A 21,110-nucleotide genomic window follows, 5' to 3' on the forward strand; every position below is an offset into this window, starting at 1 on the left:
AATTACGTATGCAACTTTTCTGGATATCTCAATAGAAATTAATTGTTACACGCTTCAAAATCAAGCTAAACATTTCATAAAACTTACAAAGAGCGATTTTTTAAAAATAGACTGAAACGTGTTCACTTTAAATGTCCCTCTAAAATAAAAACGAAATGTTAAGAATAGTAGTAGTATCATTTGCTAGAATATTGTTTTTTAATTGTTTTATCACAAAATTAGGTTGAAAAGCTAGCTGTTAACTGATCGAGCTTTGACAATAAATAAAATGAATTCATGACCTAAAGCATAAAATTTTATGAGTATGTATAATTTATCTATATATTTCCTGTCGTCGTTTGATTGCCGTTTCTTTCCTTCTTTTTTTTCCATCGCTTCCTTTTTTCATTTGGATGTTGTCAGTCGCTCTAATGCGGGAAGTGCACACGGAGCTTGAAGAGGTTCGGAAAGAGGAGCAAGCCTTGCAAACATTCGACGAACCCGAAGGAAGTCGGGCTTTTGCAAACGCTAGTAAGTATTACAATTTTTTTTCTTCAATAACTCCCCCGTCCTCACAACAATATTTAATGATAGGATATATTTAAAGTTTAAATATAGATATTTTATTTTATAAAAAAAAATATATGGTGCATTGAGAATCTAAACCTGAAAAAATAAGGAAGAAAATAAAACCTTAGAGAAGGACAAAAAAACATTTTAGGTAGATTTTTTTTAAAGTTATATCGTAACAAACAAGTGTTTGAATTTCATTTTTGGTGTAATATTTCGACGTAATAAGTTTTTTCGTAATATTTTAATTTCGTAATTATTTATTTTTAGAATTACTGGATCCATTTTTGTGATCATTGGATTCATTTTTATGATAATTAAAACCATTTTTATGATAATTAAAACCATTTTTTATGATCACTGGATTCATTTTCACTATAATTAGATCCATTTTTATGATCACTGGATTTCTTTTAGTAATCAAAAACTACGTACATTCAACTGGATTTATTTTTATTATCGTTAAATTTGTAACAATTTACCAGTGAAATTTTTTCGCTATAATTTCAAAATCAATTACTATACTCCTTTGCAAGTTAAGAAAAGACCATTGCGGTATAGAATTTAAGTAATCATCCGTGACTGCAGATAGTTCCATCTTATTTCGTTATCAAATTACACAAATATACTTTGAAAACAATTTAAAAGTTTTTAAAAGATAAACCAGTCATACAGAAATTTGATTCATGCTATCTTTTACGATATATATCACAAAATTATTTTTAAAAAAAGATTATAGTTTCGAAATTTTACTGGAACCCTAGACTTGGCGACATATTTCAATAAATAAGGAGAACGTTCGTTCTTTTGAAAAGAAACTAAGAAACTCTAAGAAACTATATGATGTTGCAAGAGCATTGGATTTGATTGGTCCACTAAAAGTAGCGCGTCTTATGCTGACATGCCCTTAACATACAGATATGCGAGATAAGAAATTTTTACTTCTGTTTTACAGTAGGAGAAAATCGTCTGCAGGAAACAATATTTATTATTCTTTCATCAGTTTTCTTAATGCGAATAGAAAGACGTATATTTGTTACCATTTTTAGATATCATTTTCATTTAATCTTATTACTTGCTAATTGAGTGTTAAATAAGTTTTGTTTTTCTCATTTCACATGATTTTAGAAAGCAAGCAAAAAGCAGGCAGTGCAGCGTCGTTTCAAGAGTTGGCGATGTTGATGCATAGTCGCGCTAGGAGCTTAGCATCCATTTGGCGTACACTTAGATGCAAACAGGCTCCTTCTACAGAAATAATGTTTTTTTTTTCTTAACTTGCAACAGTGTACAGAAAGTAATTTCAGGAATGTAATTTCACTTATATTAAAAAACCGCTATCCAAAATAATTTCATTCCTTGCTTGCATTTTTAAAAGCAATTTCTGTTAGAAGTTCTTTAAAAAAATTAAAAAAAACATAATAATAAAGTAGATAAAGGTTGCGTTCCATAAAGTATATTAGAAATTATAAATAAATAGCTTATACACTAAAATATTAATACTCTTGGTGGCTATTACAACGTCAGATTATAATTTGAGTACCGATGTATGATACATCATTAAACTCATTAGAATTATAATTTAAAAATACAGCAATTCCGATCATCTATTTTTGAGTGACGAGACAACTACGGATAAGTGAGTTCAAAGATTGATTTGCAAATTGGTCCACCAAATATTACATGTGTGTTAATGAGTGTTTCTTAGTTTTGAAACATTTTTTTAAAAATTTGGCGTTGTGTTTCTTCTCTTTATACAAAAACATCATCGTCAAAAATATGAAAAAAGGAAGAAATAAACTTTAGATTTACAGTCTAAGTAAAGAAAGACAGAAAGAATCTTAAGCAGATAAAATATTGCAAAACGGAATCTCACGCATCGTAAAATATCGAATGAATAAAATATCACATTACAAAAGTTAAACAATAAAAAACCATTAAACACTATTTACACTACAATAAACACTATCGATACTACGAAATGTTGTTGTACAGAATCTCGCGGGAATAAATTATTGCAGAATAGAATTTCTTATGAGCAAAATATCGTAGTGAAGAATTTCTTATGAACAAAATATCGTAGTGAAGAATTTCATGCGAGAAAAATATCGTAGTAGAGAAATCTCGCATATACAAAACATTGTGGTTACAAATTTTACAAGAATAACAAAAGAAGACAAGATCTTCTATAAACATGATGCTAGTAGCATTTGCTGCGTCATTATATATACATTAGAGTTTGCTCTACTATTGGTAACAGGCCGTAAAAATGGATAATCCACTCGCGGATAATCAGGAACGGATCACACGTAATAGAAAGAGCCACTGTTCATTTTCAACTCAAACATGAACAGTGGCTCTTTCCATTACACTGTTCAACACTGTTCATGTTCATTTTCAATTTAACTGTTTCATTTCCAATTCAAACATTGGCCTAAAAAGCACCTAGAAAAGAAATTCAACTCATTCTAATAACGAGTTTTGTTTTTGCTGATTTCAATGTGAAGAAGAAAATCTCAGTTCCTTACATAGAAAAGGAGATCTTTCTATTGAATGAGAGAAATGTTATGTGTTTTGTCTATAAGGTCGGTTAATAGATAACTTATCTACGTCACGAAATGAAAAAAAGATCAAGGGCTATATATATAGGCTGTTGTTTTGATTTGCAGGGTCGACAACTACTGGTCCTAAGGCAAGCGCTCTTCCTTTGCCGGGATCTACCCGGCAGCCTCCTCACCTTGCCGCCAGGGGAGAGAGCACTCCCCTCTTACCTAGGGCTTCAATGGAGAGCACTGATTCACGCATTTATCTCACGTCATCCGAGGTAGGATTCATCAATATGATTCATTTTAAAACTATCATAGTTGGCAACTAAATTCCCATCTTTTCCTTAAATTTTAAAATTTTCATGTCATTAAATATTTTTTTTTCTTTTCTTTTTTTTCTTTTTTGCTTTTAAATCTTTCGAAAGAGAATTCTGTAAATACTAATTCTATTCCACTGGATTCTATATTTTTCTTTCGAATTCCTGTTAATTTTAAGAAAACTAAAATGAAATGTCAAGTGAGAAAGAAAAGTAGCTTTTCTTTTTGCTTTTCATCAAGATCTTAAAGTCGCGATAGCTGCTCGGGACATTTATGCTGTGCATCGAGAGGGGCTATAATTAAAGGATCCGTTAGAGAGAGGCTATAACTGAAAGAACCACTCGCGATTGGTAAAGTTTAATATTGTAAATTTTGACCACAAAACGCAACTCTTTCTGGCCGTCCAGTTGAGTTCGATGAAGAGCGATTAAACCAACTAATGCTCGGAAGTTCACGTCAAATGAGAATGAAACTAGCAGAGAAAATTAAATACTCCCTCACTTTAAACTTTTAAAAAATTACAAAAAAGAAAAACGGTGGGAACATAGTTGCCAACCTAATATCATAATCCAATTTAATTTTAATTAAACGATATGTATTTTAATTCATTTTAATTTTCGATTTACTCAGATTATGTATTTAAAATTTCTAAAAAAATATTTCCGTTACTTAATTTTTGTTTACATGTGGAAATTATTTCATCTTATAATATCCTTTTAAGTATCTCAGCTTAAATTGGTACTCTTGTTTTGTAACCGCACTCATGAAAATAGAAGGAAATAAAACTGAGTGACCTTACAAAACATTTTTAATTCTATATTTATTTTACGACTTTGATTTTTCTTTATGATAAAGAAATTGTATGGAAGTTATTCTGTTATAAATGGAATTTCTTGTTATAAAACGGGAACAAACGTTGCCTTACCATGCAACGAACTTTAAATATTAAATTTTTATCCCTGTACTTTGATGTCCAACTGAGAAAGGAAGAAAACTTTGTCAGGTACCTGCATGTTGGAAGGAAACAATAAAACCTCCTTCGAATTAGTTCAACTCTAATGTAATACGTGCATTGTTATATTTTTTAGATTATTTTTATCTTTAGTTTCCTCTGTTTGACAGTAAAAATAATCTGAAAGTGAACTATACATCGTTGCAAGTTGAGAAAAGACATTGCAGCATAAGATTCAAATAATCTTCCACCACTGCCGTTTTATTTCGTTATCAAATTATACAAATGCGCTTTCAAAACAATAAAAAAGCTTTTAAGCACATCTGACAAAAATTTAATTACTGCCATTTTTTTACGATATATATATATCACAGAATTGCTTAAAAAAAGGTCTAGTTTCATAGTATTACTCGAATCCTAGACTTGACGACATATTTAGATAAATAAGGAAAACATTTGACCTTGAAAAGGAAACAACTATATGACGTTGCAAGAGCATTAGGTTCGATTGGGTCACTAAACATTGCGTGTCTTATGCTGACATGAAATTGGCCTATTTCCCATTGGCTTCAAAAATGCCAGAATTGCTACTCTCTTATCGTTATTCAGTGGGCACCTGTGGCTAAGCAACGGCGGTGGAGTAGCGTCGCAAACTTCATACAACCACAAACCCGTTTATAGGGCTGGTTGCATTCACACCGTCACACTGAAGAAAGGACAGAGAAGGAGAGAAAAAGTTACATCCATACCTACAGTGGGATTCGAACCCACGACCACTGGCCCCGTAGTCCAGTACAGTAACCACTAGACCAGTGATCGACTTAAATTAGCATATTGGAAACGAATTAGAATAAAGCTTTTTATATATAATCATTCTTTTAATGTGAGAAATCAATTTGTGTGTACAATGAGATTAGATTGTATTAATTTTTATAATTTTAAAATAGCAAAAATGAAAGTCAACTATAGCAATAATTTATGAGATAGTGCTTCTAGATGTTTTTTTAAGGATTTCAAAAAGTTGAATTTTGAAAAGTTGAAATAGTACACCTTGAAATCCACATCTGAAATTTTTTTTCTGGAAACAGAATGCACAAATATGTTTCGAAAATATTATTTCACGTAAATTCGGAATATTTTCTATATTACTTTCTGTTATCATATGTAAATAAAAATTAAAATAATAACTATAGTAATCTCTTTATTAGTGCACCGAATGTTTAATGCTGTTCGAAATAGATTTAACATAAATAGCTTTCATGAACATAAATAGCATTCATTCACAGCATCTTTAATTCAAAATTATTCAACATCAAATCTCAAAATATACAACAAAATAAAATTCCATTTTATCTCGAAAAAAATAGCTGCCGTTCTCAAAAATATGAAACAAAAATAAAGAACGACTGATTTTCCTTTTTTGTTCTTTCTTTTCGTTACCGCACTTCATAAAAGATAAAAGCAAAGAATGATGCAGTGTAAAACCCCGAAACAAATTCGTAACGGAACGATTTTACCCCTTGACCTTTAGGACCCCGGCCCTTGCGCAGGATGCGCCGCCGTGGGACCTCCCGCCCCAATCGATGCTGTACGTCCTGAGCGCTGGAAAAGCAATGGCATTCCATCTCTTCTGCTAGAAATTCTGCTCCTTTTCTCCGCAATCAAAGTGTGTTTGCTCGCAGTTGCTGATCACACAATGGGGAAGAGAAAATGTTATTTCGAAAGGCCGACAACACTTCGTGTGGCCCTGCACGAGATAGAAGAGCCATCTGGTAGAGATTTCAGATATCACTGGAAGTGCAAGTGTAAGAAATAATTCATGACGTAATTTTCAAAGGATTGATTAAGTTTGAAAAGTGATATTCATAGAAAGTGCATAGGAATTTCCCGGACAAAATAAAAATAAAAAAACGTTTTGGTGACACGCTTGTTTTTTTTTATTATTTTTTTTTATTTTCTTTTTTCTTTATTTATTTTTAATATGTGCCTAACATTAACGAAGAAAGTGCTCACTTGTTTTTTTAAATACATATTTTTGTACACGTTATTTTTTATTATTTCATAAAAGAATATTTAAATTGATATATTTCCATTCAAATAAACGTCCAATTGTTTCTGGCAAATTTATCATTAAGTGGAGAAATTATTATTAATTGTTATTACTTCGAATTTGACTTATTTACACTGTAAAGATTTTTTTTTCCTATTTTATTGTGAAGATAGTCGTCTCTTCAAAACTAAACTTAAAATATTTCGGTAGAGTATTTAAATTAAAGGTTACATTCATGCTTTTGGGAAGGTCTTTAAAGGACTAAAACTGTTTTAAAACAGTTTTAAAATTTTCGAAGCAAAAATATTTAACGATTTTCAATAACAAATTATGATTTATTCATTCATTAATTATATTTATTACCATGAGTGACCAAAGTTGGTGGCTGTTAATTTCCACCGGTGAATGTCGATAATCACCTAGTCGCTTCGGTAAATGTCCGAAATATACTAGGTATAGTTAAGAGCCACTGCCCAGTATACCCTACACTGATAAATTTTTAAGGTTCAGTGCCACTGCCTTGTATACATTTGCCCAGTATACCCTGCATCAATGTTGCTTTAAGGTCAAGTGTCACTGCCCAGTATGCATTTAACTGGTACACCGAACACTGATGTTTCTCCTAATCTATCCTCAGCAGATATTAGAATATCGAATAAATATAATATAATCAACGAATAAATTAACATGAAATCGACTATGTGATTGTTGACATTCACCGATGAAAGTCGACATTTTCTTGATTTCGGTCATGCACGGTAACATTTATAATTTGAAACACGCTAAGAAAGAACCTTTTTCAGAACCTTTTGCAGCGAAACAATATGTAACATTAAGTTGAACACCCAAGACAGACAAAGCAGCCCTCTACAGTCAAGCAAAATGTAGGAGATTTTCATGGTTTTTCTCTCCACGTGACACAAATGCGAGTTAATTTCATCAAAAATGTTAAGGCTAGTTGTTTCCAATGCTTGATCCAGAAGTTTCTTTATTTTCTGGGTTGGGTTCAAAATTACAAGGCTATGAAGTTGAGCAATGATAATCGTAAATTCAGGTTTGGGTCGAGTGTGCAAACGCCCGCAATCAACTACTTAGGAACGAATCTCAAAGCTTTGGTCGTAGTACACGAAAGTTAAATAAGATACCATGAGTTAATATTGTCTCTGCTAAGCTTAAGGATTATTTTCCAACAAATTTCAAACCAGTTCATGACGGCAGCTAATGATCTTAAAACTTTTGCACACTTCCCGTTTATCACGCGTATATCTTGCCACCTTGTTTTTTTTTTTTTTTTTTTTTTTTTTTTTNTTTTTTTTTTTTTTTTTTTTTTTTGGTCACTCATTAACCCTCTGTAATCACATATACGTTGTCGTGCGATTTTCTCCTCTCTGTCCAATGTATCATTGAATAAAACGAGCCTCTCCAGTGATCCAAGATCACATGGACGGCAGTCTCGTCTTACATCTCGTAATAGTACGTATATGTATTCTTTAGTACGCATACTCGCGGAATATGCTAGTCTGGTGAAGCGCTTCTTTTTCTATCTGTCGGTTCTAAAGGGGATTATTCTCTGAATTGCATACCTATTACTCTTTGCTGGCACAAATAGATTTGGGTGGTCAAAATAAAATCCTTATTTCAGAATTTGTAATGACCTTTGACCTCGGTGTTAGAGTCAACCACAAGAGTTTATGCTCTAATTGTTGCTAGTGCTCAGTCTGCACGTTGCTGGGTGGTGGATACCTCACTGAAGTCGATCCGGCAATTTTCCCGATATCAGCATATGGCGATAGACGCTGTCACCCGGTAGCTTTTCATTCGGTGCTTTTGTGTACTCGAAGATCTCTTCTGTCCACTGGCTAAATTGTGGTGCTTTGTTCCTGTGTGACTCGGCACCTTGTCCAAATGAGTCTTTTGGTGCCGCAGTGGTGATTGCTGTCGTTGTAGCGAGACTTCTTATAATTGTCGAATGGGCCGAATAGACCAGGGCACGTCTTGAAATACTTATGTTCTAATAATGAGTGTGGAAGTTGACGACGAGGTTGAGAAATCATGGCTTAGAACCCCTTTGCCATCAAGCAAACCATGGGTGGTTTCGTGGTTTTCCTCTCCATATAACGCAAACACGGATTAGTTCTATCAAAAAAATTTCTCCACGAAGGCTATTTTCTCCCAATACTTGATCCAGGAGCTCCCTTGTCTTCTGGATTGGGTTCAAAATTACGAAGCTAGAGATTTGAACATAAGTAATCAGCTGTTTGGAAAAAATTGGACCAGCTGCTCAATGACAGTCATAAAATAAAATTAAAATGTCAGAGCAGCGATTGCTCAAGATATAGAGCGTTCGCCTTCCAATGCAATACACCGGGTTCGAATCCCAGCGATGGAGGGTCTATACGAATTTCGGAACCTGGCTCACACCGACCACAGTGCTGACGTAAAATATGTTCAATGTTAGATGGATCATGAGTTAGAGTCCCCTTGCCTTCAGACAAACCGTGGGAGATTTTCGTGATTTTAATCCCCATGTAATGCAAATGCTGGTTAATTCCATCAAAAAGTCCTCCTTGAAGGCAAAATTTCTCCCAATACTTAATCTTGAATTTCCCTTGTCGTCTGAATTGTTTTCAAAATTACAAGACTACGGCTTTGAGCATTGGCAGTGGTAAACTCAAAATTGGATTGGCAATTCAAATACGGTTATAAAATAAAATTTAAATTAAATTAAAATGTCAATGCCGTGGTTTACTTTCAGAACAAAAAAATATTACCTAACGTAACTCTATAGTACCAGACTCTTCTTAAAGTACCAGACGACGTTTAGTCTTAAACTTGGTTAATAACAAGGAAAAAAAACATGGTTAATATATTTTCATAACATATCTTGAAAATTTCAGCAAAATCAAGTATTGAACCCTGGCTGATTTGTCCAATTTTTTAAAACAATGGCTCGTAAAACGAAATTAATTTTTTCTTGCAATCTTTCTTCATCCTTATATAAAGATTATTTATTTGTTTAAAAAAATCGATGACACAATTTCATTTTGTATTAAAGTAAAACGATTTTTACTCTTTAAAAAAGTTGGATGTCCTTTCTTGTTTGTAGTTTTAAATTAACAATTCTGTCAAAAGTTATTTTAGTTTAAAAAAAAGAAAAGTTCGAAATAATTGTTTTCCCTTAAAGACAAGACGGATTACTTCTATTGAATTAGGAAATGCCGAGAAGACAGCATAGATTAAAGTTTCAAAGTGATAAGGAATTACAACATCTGTTATTCTAGACAAGAGAATGGTTTTTATTGTTCATTTTTCCTGAGTAAGGCTTCATGATAGGGAAATGGCAAGTGGTGTCATTCTTTAATTCAAGTAAACCATTTGTTGAGACTTTTAATAATGAATTACATTTTTTTTATCCTTCTTGGTGCAATAATAAACGAATTTGAAATTATCTTTTTTAAGTAAATATTCATTTTTAAGTAATAACATTACGACGACAAATTACCCAATTCTGTCAGAAAAATATCAGAATTCAAAACATTTTAAGAAATAATAGGAATATTGTTTGAAGTGATGATATATTTTAGTGGCGTGTTTTATGCGTTAACTGGGAAAACTTCTTTGGCAAATAAAAAATTTTGTAGAAAAATATTGGTAATTAAAAAGTTTGTTGTTTAAAACTAAAAACATTTTCTCTAAAAACAGTAAAAAATAGACTCATTTTTGAAGAATAATGCTTCTTTTATTTGTGATAAAATTCTTATGTTAAAAAATAGGCATCAGACAAGAGTATTCGGTCGAAGATAAACCATTTTCGAAATTAACGTTCTTTTTATCTGATAAGCCTAAGTTTAATTCAGCAAAAGTTTATCTTTGAATCTGATTTTCTAACTTAAAATATCGCCTGCATGAATTAATTAGCATATTTAAGATTAAGCCTTCGAACAAATAAGATCTTATCTTCGCTCGTAAAAATCTGATCACTAAATCAAAAGCTATTCTAGATGTTCGCATTTTTTAATTAGCGCACTGTACAGCCCGTATGCAAAAATTTTAAGAAACGAACCACCCTGAGTAATTTTGGGACGGGTTTTTACGTTCCAGTACTCAATCTTAATAGTTCGATGGAGTGACCAAAAATATGCTGATTAGTTAGTGCAGACGATATTTTTAAATACGAAATCAGATTCTCTGAATAAATTTACCTTTTTTATGGTGGATTCAGTTTTTTTGAGTCCCAAAATACAGAGGGTTGCTGCTGTCTGGGAAATATGGTCCATAAAATTATTTAAATCATTTCAAAGAATATAATTTAATATGGCAGAGTTTGAGCAAAATGGGTCAAATAGTTCCTGAGAAATCGAGTTTTAAAATAATTGTGCATATAAATTTGATTTCTCCGGAACTATTCGACCGATTTTGCTCAAATTTTGTATTTTGTCCATATAAAATTTACATTCTTCAAAATAATGTAAACAATTGCATACCTTACAATTAAAAAAAAATTTCGACTATTTTTAAATAAAATAATGAAAAATAACAAACACTCACTAAAAGTTATTTTTGCATTGGAATTAGCTTTGGCTAAACGGATTTCATAATTGCAAGCAAGCTTTTTTCAACTCATTTAAAAATTTCTCGAAATATGACAAAAATTACAAAAAGTAGAATTAACTTTAAGATCTGATTTCGTAACTTCAAATCTCGTCTGCGCTAATTAATTTGCAAGTTTGAGGTCACATTAAGGTTTAGGTCCTGGAACTTGAAGATCTAATGATTAAATCAAAAGTTATTTAGGGTGCAGGGAGATCCGTTTATTTATTTATATATTTTCCATATTTATCCATTACATCCATATTTACATCATCAATCAACATTTGAGTTGGATATGCATTCTATAAACTCGTGAAAAATATTCCTAGTTTTCCAACATTTCTTTTTTCTCCTTTCGTATAGGAGCTCCAAGCAATCTTTCTCTGAAGATAAAAGTCAGAACATTCTACAGTGCATTCTTAAATCCCTCATTGCATAAATATTTTATTGCCGAATGGGCAACGGGCTCAGAGCCAAGCGGCCCCTTTAGAGTATTTGGCACATGATTTCTTATTCCATACAAAGAAAAGCCTCTTTCACGAAATCGAATTAAATAAATGAATGCATTTCTTAATTGAGGAAAGAGTTGATGCTTTCTCAGGGAATACTTTAAGAAAAATACAAATCTCGAATAAAATATTTCAGAAAGCAAGTGTTAGCTATGCTGCAAATACATGTGAGCTTATATTTTTGAAAATGGAATAAATCCAGTTATGAAAAAACTGAGTTAACTCTTTGACGCAGAATTTTTATTAAACGTATTTTTCAGACTTTTTAACTATTTTGTATTAATTTTGGTTAAAATAAATTTAAAATGTTATATTTAGCATTTTAATAATTTCTGATTATGAAATACAGCATGAAACACAAATTTCTTTTTCTGCGTTAATGATCCAAATTCAACTCACTTACAAAAAATGTTTCAAATTTGCAAGTTAATTAGATTTTAGAGAAACAGTTATTTATCATTGAAAGTTCTTTAATTTAAAAAATCATTTATTGATAAATTTTTGAATATGAATGAAAAAATTTTTACTTTTTTTTCTATTATGTACTTTAGTACAAATATAATTTCCATGATCAAAGACGTTTCAGTAAGTATAAGACTTTTTTATAATAAAAAAAATACCAAAATATATTTTGCTTGTAATTAGAGCGTAAGAAAAAATATATATAGAAAAGGGAAACCGGATTCCCAATTGCGACGAGGAGCAATTTTAGTAAAAAATCCATCTTTCATTTATATTTATGATCATGCATTCAAAGGAACACAATTTGTTTCTAAAATAATCAAATGAAATTTTAGTTAAAAATGTTTTCCCAAAAATACTTTTTTTTGAAAAGAGAATAAGTACGTTTCTTTTAACCAAAGTTAAAACAACTTTGCAATTTGTTTTCTCATATTCCTTGGAAATAATTGTTTATTTGGCAACACTGTTTAAGAAAATAATAATAACACAAAATCTAATTTTTTGAAAACCCGTTATAATTCAAAGCTTTCTTTAAGAATTAACAAAACCTACTTCAAGAATTGAATTTTAAATATACGACTCTTTAAAAATTTGGTTTCTCAGGAACTATTCGACCGATTCCATTAACATTTTGAAATTTAAAACGTAAAATTAAGTTCTTTAAAATAATATAAAAAATTTTATAACTTACAATTCAAAATTTTAGCAAATAGAGTAATAAAAAATAATAAAGCTTTTATAACTTTTTTTTGACTGGAACCATCTTTGGCTAAACGAATTTTAGAATTGTGTGCAAAGAATTTTCAATTCGCTTGCAAAGTTCTTGAAATATGGCGAAATACGCAAAAAGTAAAATTATCATAAAGAAGTTCAAACTTTGGATCGCTTCCTGATCAAACTGAGGAGATTTTATTTCCCAGATTGCGGCTACCCCTTATAATTTGGGGATCAGAAAAGCAAATCCAGTGAAAGAAAGGAAACGTTTATTCTAAAAATTATGTTTATTCTGTTTTTTTTGTCTCATTTCGTAACTTAATATATCGTCTGCACTAACTAATTAGTATATTTGAGGTCAGCCGCTTGAACCATTAAGATTGGGTCCGGAAACGTGAAGATCCGATCATTAGTTCGAAAGTTATTTAGGATGGTCCGTTTTGACGGGCTGTATTTCCGGAATACGATAGAATGACGCATGAGTGAGCGCGACTTGTTTAAATTGAGTGGGTAAGAGGCACTGTCAATTCTTGTATGTATACTTTTTCAAATTTAAGAATATTTCATAACATTTTAATTTATTTATTTTTCGTATTTATCTATTTTTTATTACTAACTCTAAATTTAGTAGATGAGAGACGGTGAAATTTCTTGTCTATATATTTTTTCACCAAATTCAAGAACATAATTAACTTTAAATTTATTTAGTAAGAAGCTCTAAAGTTACCTTTTTTGCGTGTATTTTTGAACCAAATTAAAAAGAATACAATTTTATATAATACAATATTGACAGATATGCAAATTATTTTTCTTTTCTGTATCTCGAACTCCTAACGAGGTACTAATCTATATTTATTTGATAAAGAGGCACTAAAGTTACTCTATTATGAATCATTGTACTAAATCAAGGATAGTCGGCAACTTACTTTTTCGTATCTCCTGCCTTTTTTAGACAATTTAATGAACTCTAAATTTAAACGGTGAGAAGATCTGAAGTCATTTTTGAACGTTAACGTAAAATAGATTTTTGCTATTGTTTGAAACTTACATTTTTAACTGAAATTTTGTAAATTTAAAATGTAGTTGTGACGTAACCAGTCACCTTGTATGATAATCAGAAATTTTATACGTATTATGAAAGTAGACATATCTGTTTGCATTTACTCAAAAATAGTTATGATATTTTTTATTAAAAGTTTAGGAATTTAAAAAGTTCTTCCACCCCCACCCTCTTGAATTTTAAATAAAATTTTTGATTTTCGCTGTCCTGATTATTTTTGTGGGTGTGCTTAAAAATATATATAGTGATAGGGTATTATTTTATGGCACCATTCCTTCCAGAAAAGTGAAAATATGTAGGTCGCTTCATTATATTAGGAGGTGATCATTTTTAGAATTTCTATAGAATTTTCCTATAGCATTGAAGCAATAAAATGACGCGTTTTGTGGATTTGGGTAAGCAATTTAAAACTAACATTTCTAAGTTTATATATTTTTTTAAAAAATTTTATTTCATTGCAAATTAAACGGATGAAACCTATTTGGGGGATGCTAAAAATTATCATGACGTAAATTGTACAAAAGAGAGATATTTATCAAAAATCCAAAAACGGACCAATGTATACACTATCTTTCAAAAACTATTGATGGCAGAATAGTATTCGTATAATTTTGTCAGAAACAAATAGATAGAAAAACTATATTACCGAATTCAATCTATATCTCAAATCCTGATTGCACGGTAAAAAATTCCGGGTGAAATTACTGTGACAAGTAGTACACCCTGAGTACAACAACCGTAAAATTTTACCGTAAGACCCATTTTTACCTTAGCATTTTATACTGTAATTTTTTCAGTCACATTTATTTATCTTCAGTGATTCCGGGATTTTACTGTAAATAATACTGTAAAAATGACGGTACATCAGATTTTAAGCTCCGTTAAATTTTGGGGTGAATATGGATTTTACACAAAAAGTACCAGCTCTCTGAATGCCGGTACATTTGACAAAAATTTTATACAGAAATTTTTTATAGTGACCGTCTTGTATTTTACACGCATTGACTAAAGAGAGTAAACATGTCATTAATTTATTAAAATCAAATCGAGAGACTTAAAAGCAGAATTTTCCCACCCTTTCTCCAACCTTGCGATAGTTGAGTTCGACCAAGAAGAGAGATCATTGAAATCTTTCCTTTTCCTCGTTTTCTTTTCTTTACATCATTTAATTCAAAAAGAAGAAAAAGGTCATCCTGAACAAGTAAATTATACATATTATACTACTTAAATAAAAACAACGATTATCAAGACATTCATCATTTCGTCCTTATAGTAAATTGCACTTCCAGAATGGAGGATAATGTAACAGGAACAAAAGTTAAAGAATTTCCGCTGTTCTGTCCAGGCGGCTATAATATTTCCTGTCAAGGGAATATAGGTCATGTTAAATAACGCAAAGGACACAAAATTTCAGTCTTTTTGTTTGGAAAATGTGTCGCCTAGCAACTGAAGTTTTCGTGTCATAATGATGCCCAATTATTCTTCCACATTCCATCACACACACCGGATTATACAACTGAAATCACATCCAAAGTATCATTAAATTATTTCTTTTTATTATTATTGGGTTGATTCTTAGAATCCGTAGAACTGACTTAAAATTTGTAAGATGTTTTAAGAGTTATGTTTGCCAAAAATTTCAGAAATTTAAGATTCATGTCGTCGACGAACTTTATAAGAATATTCTTTCCTCAACTCAAAGTAATTTCGTCACGTATTCATTCTTAGCTGTAACCGGAGTGATCACTTTATTTTCTGTGGCCCAGAGAAAATTTTCCAGAATTTAAATAATCTACGAAGCATAATGCAGATCAAAACTTGAAACTTTGACAACAATTAAGTAAAAGTTTAAATCACAGAAAAAAACGTTTTGAGTAAATTTATAATTCAAATACAAAAGTAAACAAAGAAGTAATTCAACAGAATGAATTATTGCAATTTTTTTCTGTAAATACTTTAAGAAATTATTTTTTCTAACCAAAAGTGCCAATTTTGGATATGCATGATGTTAACTGTGCCAATGTAACAGTAAAAAAATCATATAAAATTTAAGAGTAAATCATGAAATTGAGATCGTAAAATCCAAATACGATGGTTGTTTGATAATTCTAGACAAATGCAATAATAGATAAATAGTATTTTACTGTTTGGAAGAATTTAATAGTTTTGATACTAAGTACAAAAAATTTAAAATGAAAAGTAATGTATAAAACCGCGCTATTACTTTAACAGGCAATAAATCAAATTAAGTGTTATAATTTTGTTTATCCATCCTTTAAATAATTTTTGTAATTTAAGTATTTTTTTTACGTATTTATAAAATATTTCGGCAACAAAATGCTATTTTCCTACACGTAAAATATAGGTTATTCCCATAAATCTATAAATCGATTAAATTTTTTCCATAAATCTACTTTGAGAAAAAAAGTATGGTAAAAACTACAAGAATATGGTGAAATTTACCCTGTTTCTGGCTCTATGAAAACACCGAAAAAGTAGGTAACTTTAACCAAAGCGCTTTGGTAAGGATTTCGGTAAAATTAACAATAAGATATGGTTCCATAATTTTATTATGTTTTATAATCGTCATTGAACAGACGACCCAATTTTGAGTTTGCGATTACGAATGGTAAACTCCTTGGCCCTGTGATTTAAAACCCAAACCAGAAGACGAGGAAACTACTGAATAGTGGGAGTAATTTCCCTTTGTGGAGGTCTTTTTGATGGAACTAACCCGCATTTGCGTTATATAGAGAGGAAAACTACGGAAACCTGTCACAGTTTGCCCGAAGACAAGGAAGTTCTAACCCATGATTCGGGAACCAATGAAGATATTTCACGTCAGCATTGTGGTCGGTACAAACAGGGGGCAGAATTCGTATCGTCCACCCATCGCTGGGATTCAAACCTGGTTCACCACATTAGGGAACGAGCGCTCTTCCCCCTGAGCCACCACGACTCATGGTTTTATAATTGGTAAAAAATTTGGAAAAAAATTGATAAAATTCAAGCGGATCCGAGGGAAAAGATTTGGCGGCAAAAAAAAAATAGTTGAAAATGTGCAAAAGTTGTCAATATGGTTTAAGATGTAGCTACTGGAAGAGAAAAATTTATAGTCAAAACTACCGGAATATATTGAAATTTACTATGTTTTTGTCTCTTTGGAAACATCAAAAAGCTCGGTAATTTTTACCGAAGAGCTTGGTAATAACTTAGAGGAAATTAACAATAAAATGAGGTTTTATGTTATATGATAAAATTTGTTAAATATGGTAAAACTTGGTAATTCTTTTATGGTACCTTTAAGACTATGACTCTGAAAACATTTATTTGCCTTTTCAGCTCTATTTAGCCTTTTCAATTTTGTATTTTTTTACTAATTATATTATATTATATTATATTATATTATATTATATTACATTACATTACATTACATTACATTACATTACATTACATTACATTACATTACATTACATTATATTATATTATATTATATTATATTATATTATATTATATTATATTATAAAGTATCGAACTGGGTGAAAATTGGCAAATTACGACGAAACTTTCGATTTTAATATTTAAAATAGCTTCAATAAGTTGTAATCGTAATATTTCAAAATAGCTTCAATTTAGAAAAGAAAGGAAAAAAGAATGAGAACTACGTGATGATTAGTGTTAATATACGAGTACCTCAAAGACGCAATGCGTCTTTATTTAATATCTAAGATGACACTAAAAAAAGTATATTTGCATTTCAAGATTTTTTATTTAATTTTTTTTATTTTATAAAAAAAAAAAAAAAAAAAAAAAAAAAAAAAAAAANAAAAAAAAAAAAAACGCTGAAGATGATTGAAGTAGAAAAAGAAGAAAAAAGAAGAGAAAGAGAACATCCTGCAAATACAACATGATGATGTTTCGATTTTTCCCCCCTCTTGAGCTTCCGCTGAAGATATTATGGAAATACAATAAATCACGGTGTCGTAGTTGCGGTTACGAAACACATCGAAGCAATTCGTGTTCTTTTTCTACCTATTTCACTCCCTCCTCGAAAAGATGCTGGTGGACACAGGTGCTTATGCGCTGCAACAACATAAAGGAAAAAGGTCATCGATTCGATTCAAAAAGAAGAAAGATGTGGCGCGCGCATTATGTGATGTCACAGCTACGTCGATTGCGTTTCCAGTGACGTCACCATTCAATCCTTGCGGGGAGGAAGAGGAGAGAGTGTCTTTTAGATAAGGAATCCTCACAGTTAGCGACCGTCCGGTGATGCGAGAGTGAGAAGAGAAAAAAGGAGTCACTGGCTCTCCCGGAATCTGGAGTAAAGGAGGATATTTATGGGAGATGTCTGGATTTTCACAAAAATTTGTGACGTCATTAATGGAATTCATTTGATTTTGAAATGACTTAATCGTTGTGCTGATTTTAAAGCGAATGTTGATAAATAATATTTGCGTTTTTAACGTGTGGTGAAAATAATTTCATTAACATTAAACTATACTTTAAAATATTTTTGTATATTTATCGTTTTTTACGGTTTTATATTATTTTTCATGATACATTAAGGAATTAATGGTCAGGGTTCTATAAATATGTGAAGTTTAAAACGTGATTTTTTTTAATAACTAAAACAACTACTTAAGATCAAATTAAAATTTATAAATAGTAAGTGATGAAAAGGTTAGGAATATTCACTGCCATTTTCAATTTTATAATGTATATTTTAACATGATGTTATTGTCTTAATCATGTTTTAATACAATACTCCCATACTTTAAAAAGTAGTTTTTAAAGTACTTGTGACTTAAATGCTATTTTTAAAAAAAATGTAATTATTGTAAATTTAATCATTTCTCCAGTGTCGTGGTAGATTTTTAAAACAACTATGAAATCAAAATTTTCACTTTTCCCTCTGGAATATATTTATTTTATAAATATAACAAAAATGCACAGTGTCAATGTTAATAGATAGTAGTTGCTGTTTAACAGATTTACAAATATTTTTATAAACGTAATTAAAATATCTACATTTCGAAATCTTTTCAACAATTAAATATTAGAAAATCTAATCTACAGTTGTGAAATAACCACCCCATTCAACTATTTCATAAAAAGAGTTTATTCAGAATTAAACGGTGAGCAGGAACATATTTTTTCAACATTTCGGATTGATATACCAAAAGAAAAATGATAAGTTTTTGTGCTTTGTTAAATTGATCGTTTATACAAACTATTTCATAATCTAATATTGTGAATATTCAATTACTGAATTATAATAAGAAATCATAGAGACAAAGTACTGTTATCAAAATGGTGATGGCTTTAGATGGTTTAACACGGCTCTGTCCGTTAATTCTATTCGATTGGAGACTTTATGCCGAGAGAGGTTGCCCACGTTTCTTTCACACTCATAGCGATGCTAAAAGAACAGATGATTGTGAATTAGGATTTCTTAAGCAAGTGAGTTTATTCATTATTTAGTATTCGTGACTCTGTTTTTATATTCAGAATATTTCAAATCATTTTTTTTCTCAAAGTAATATATTTTAACTATGAATTGTTTTATTATGCGTTTTGTGGAGGCATTAAGACAGATTACTAAATTTGATAGTCTATAAACTATATTTATGTTTTTATATATAGTTCATAGACTAAATATAAAAACACAAATATAATTTCTGTTTTTATATATAGTCTATAAATTATATATAGACCAATTATAATCCTTATGTAAAGTTTACAAAAAATTAGTATTCATAATATGAGTTAACATATATAAAATAATGTGTTTCGATTAATATGCCAGTAATATGTTTTGAAAATCACATTATTTCTATTCAATTCATTTTTTTAAGTATAATTTAATTCTTTACATAGTAATTATAATAATTATGCAAACATGTAAATATCATTTAAGTATTCATAATATGTCTCTAACTTATTATTATGTTTCAGCATTCAAATTTTTTCTTTTCTATTTATTTTTTTAATTATAATTTGTTTTTGTACATAATAATCATAATTTGTTTTTATACATAATAATAATAACCATTATGAAAGTATGGCAAAATACTTCTAGCATTCATAATATGTCTCTGATTTATTAATATATTTTGATATCCGCAATCTTTCTCTTCAATTTATTTCATTACAATTTATTTTTATTCATAAAAATTATAATCTTTATGCAAAAATGATAAAATACTTTTAGTATTCATCGTATCTCTAATTTATTAGTTGTTTAATTTATTAGCATTGTTTTGATGGTCACAATCTTCCTCTTTAATGTATTTTTATAGTTCGAATTTATTTTTATAGAAAATAAATGTAATCACTATGCAAATATGCCAAAAAAATTTTGGTATTCCCAGTATGTCTCTAATTCATTAGTATGTTTTTATATTCAAAATCTTTCTACTCAATTCATTTTTTATTGCTTTTTGTGAATTATTAGTGATTTTGTTAAACATTTTAAGGTTTATTTAAATTATTACTAACATACGGATACTTTTATTACATATTCATTTTATATGCTAATACTCATATATTTATATTCATGCATATACATGATAATTACAATAATTATGCAAATTCATTATAATGAAGTTTTTAATATTCATTATATGTCCCTTAATTATTCTTTTGTTTTGATTTTCACGTTTTTAATAATCAATACATTTTTCTAAATTATGTAATTGCTTTCTTTTTTTAAACTATCAATAATTTTATGATACATTTTGAAGCGTCTTTAAGTGATTTTGTAGCAAAGAACCAATTGTACTATCTAATATTCTTATATTTATAGTTATGCGCCTGAATGATAATGATAATAATTATACAAATGCATACTAATAATATTGTTATGATTCTTACCATGTATCTAAAATATTAATCTGCTTCTATATTCTCATTATTTCGATTCGAATTATTTTTTAAACAACATAATTCGTGACTTTATTTAAAATGATAATTTGTTTTGTAATACATTTTAAGACATCTTTTACAAAATTCCTAATATTCTGATCAAAAAATATTTATTTCTACAAATCATGTATTGTTATTAAAGAAAAATACACAATAATAATAAATTAAATAAATCAGAATATCACAGATGAGGCTTCAGAATAATAAAATCTCTGAATTCAAGATATTATTGGTGACTTTCTGTTAAAAGGGTCAGTAAATATTGGGATATAAATTAAATTTTACTGCATTTAAATTAATTAATATTACTCCATTAAATTTTTAATTCATTTAAACATTTGATTACTCAAATGAAGTCATTTTAACAATTTTGAAAACATTTTAACTAAATTATATTAACAGTCTATTGATTGCAGTCTAAATGTATAAATATGCA

At 29.8% G+C, this 21,110-nt stretch overlaps 1 protein-coding gene across 11 annotated transcripts in view; it reads left to right on the top strand.

Moving 5' to 3' along the window:
• The window catches only part of LOC107446947 (protein still life, isoform SIF type 1), a 249,448-nt gene that overhangs the window by 145,146 nt on the left and 83,192 nt on the right, over positions 1–21,110 (top strand). For all 11 annotated transcript variants that reach the window (XM_071177065.1, XM_071177071.1, XM_071177067.1 and 8 more), the window contains 2 exons: positions 403–510; positions 3,216–3,370. In XM_071177065.1, the coding sequence (XP_071033166.1) occupies positions 403–510; positions 3,216–3,370 (263 nt within the window). The remainder of the gene's footprint in view (positions 1–402; positions 511–3,215; positions 3,371–21,110) is intronic.

This window comes from Parasteatoda tepidariorum, chromosome 2 (assembly GCF_043381705.1).
Source record: "Parasteatoda tepidariorum isolate YZ-2023 chromosome 2, CAS_Ptep_4.0, whole genome shotgun sequence".
NCBI classification, from domain to species: Eukaryota; Metazoa; Arthropoda; class Arachnida; order Araneae; family Theridiidae; genus Parasteatoda; species Parasteatoda tepidariorum.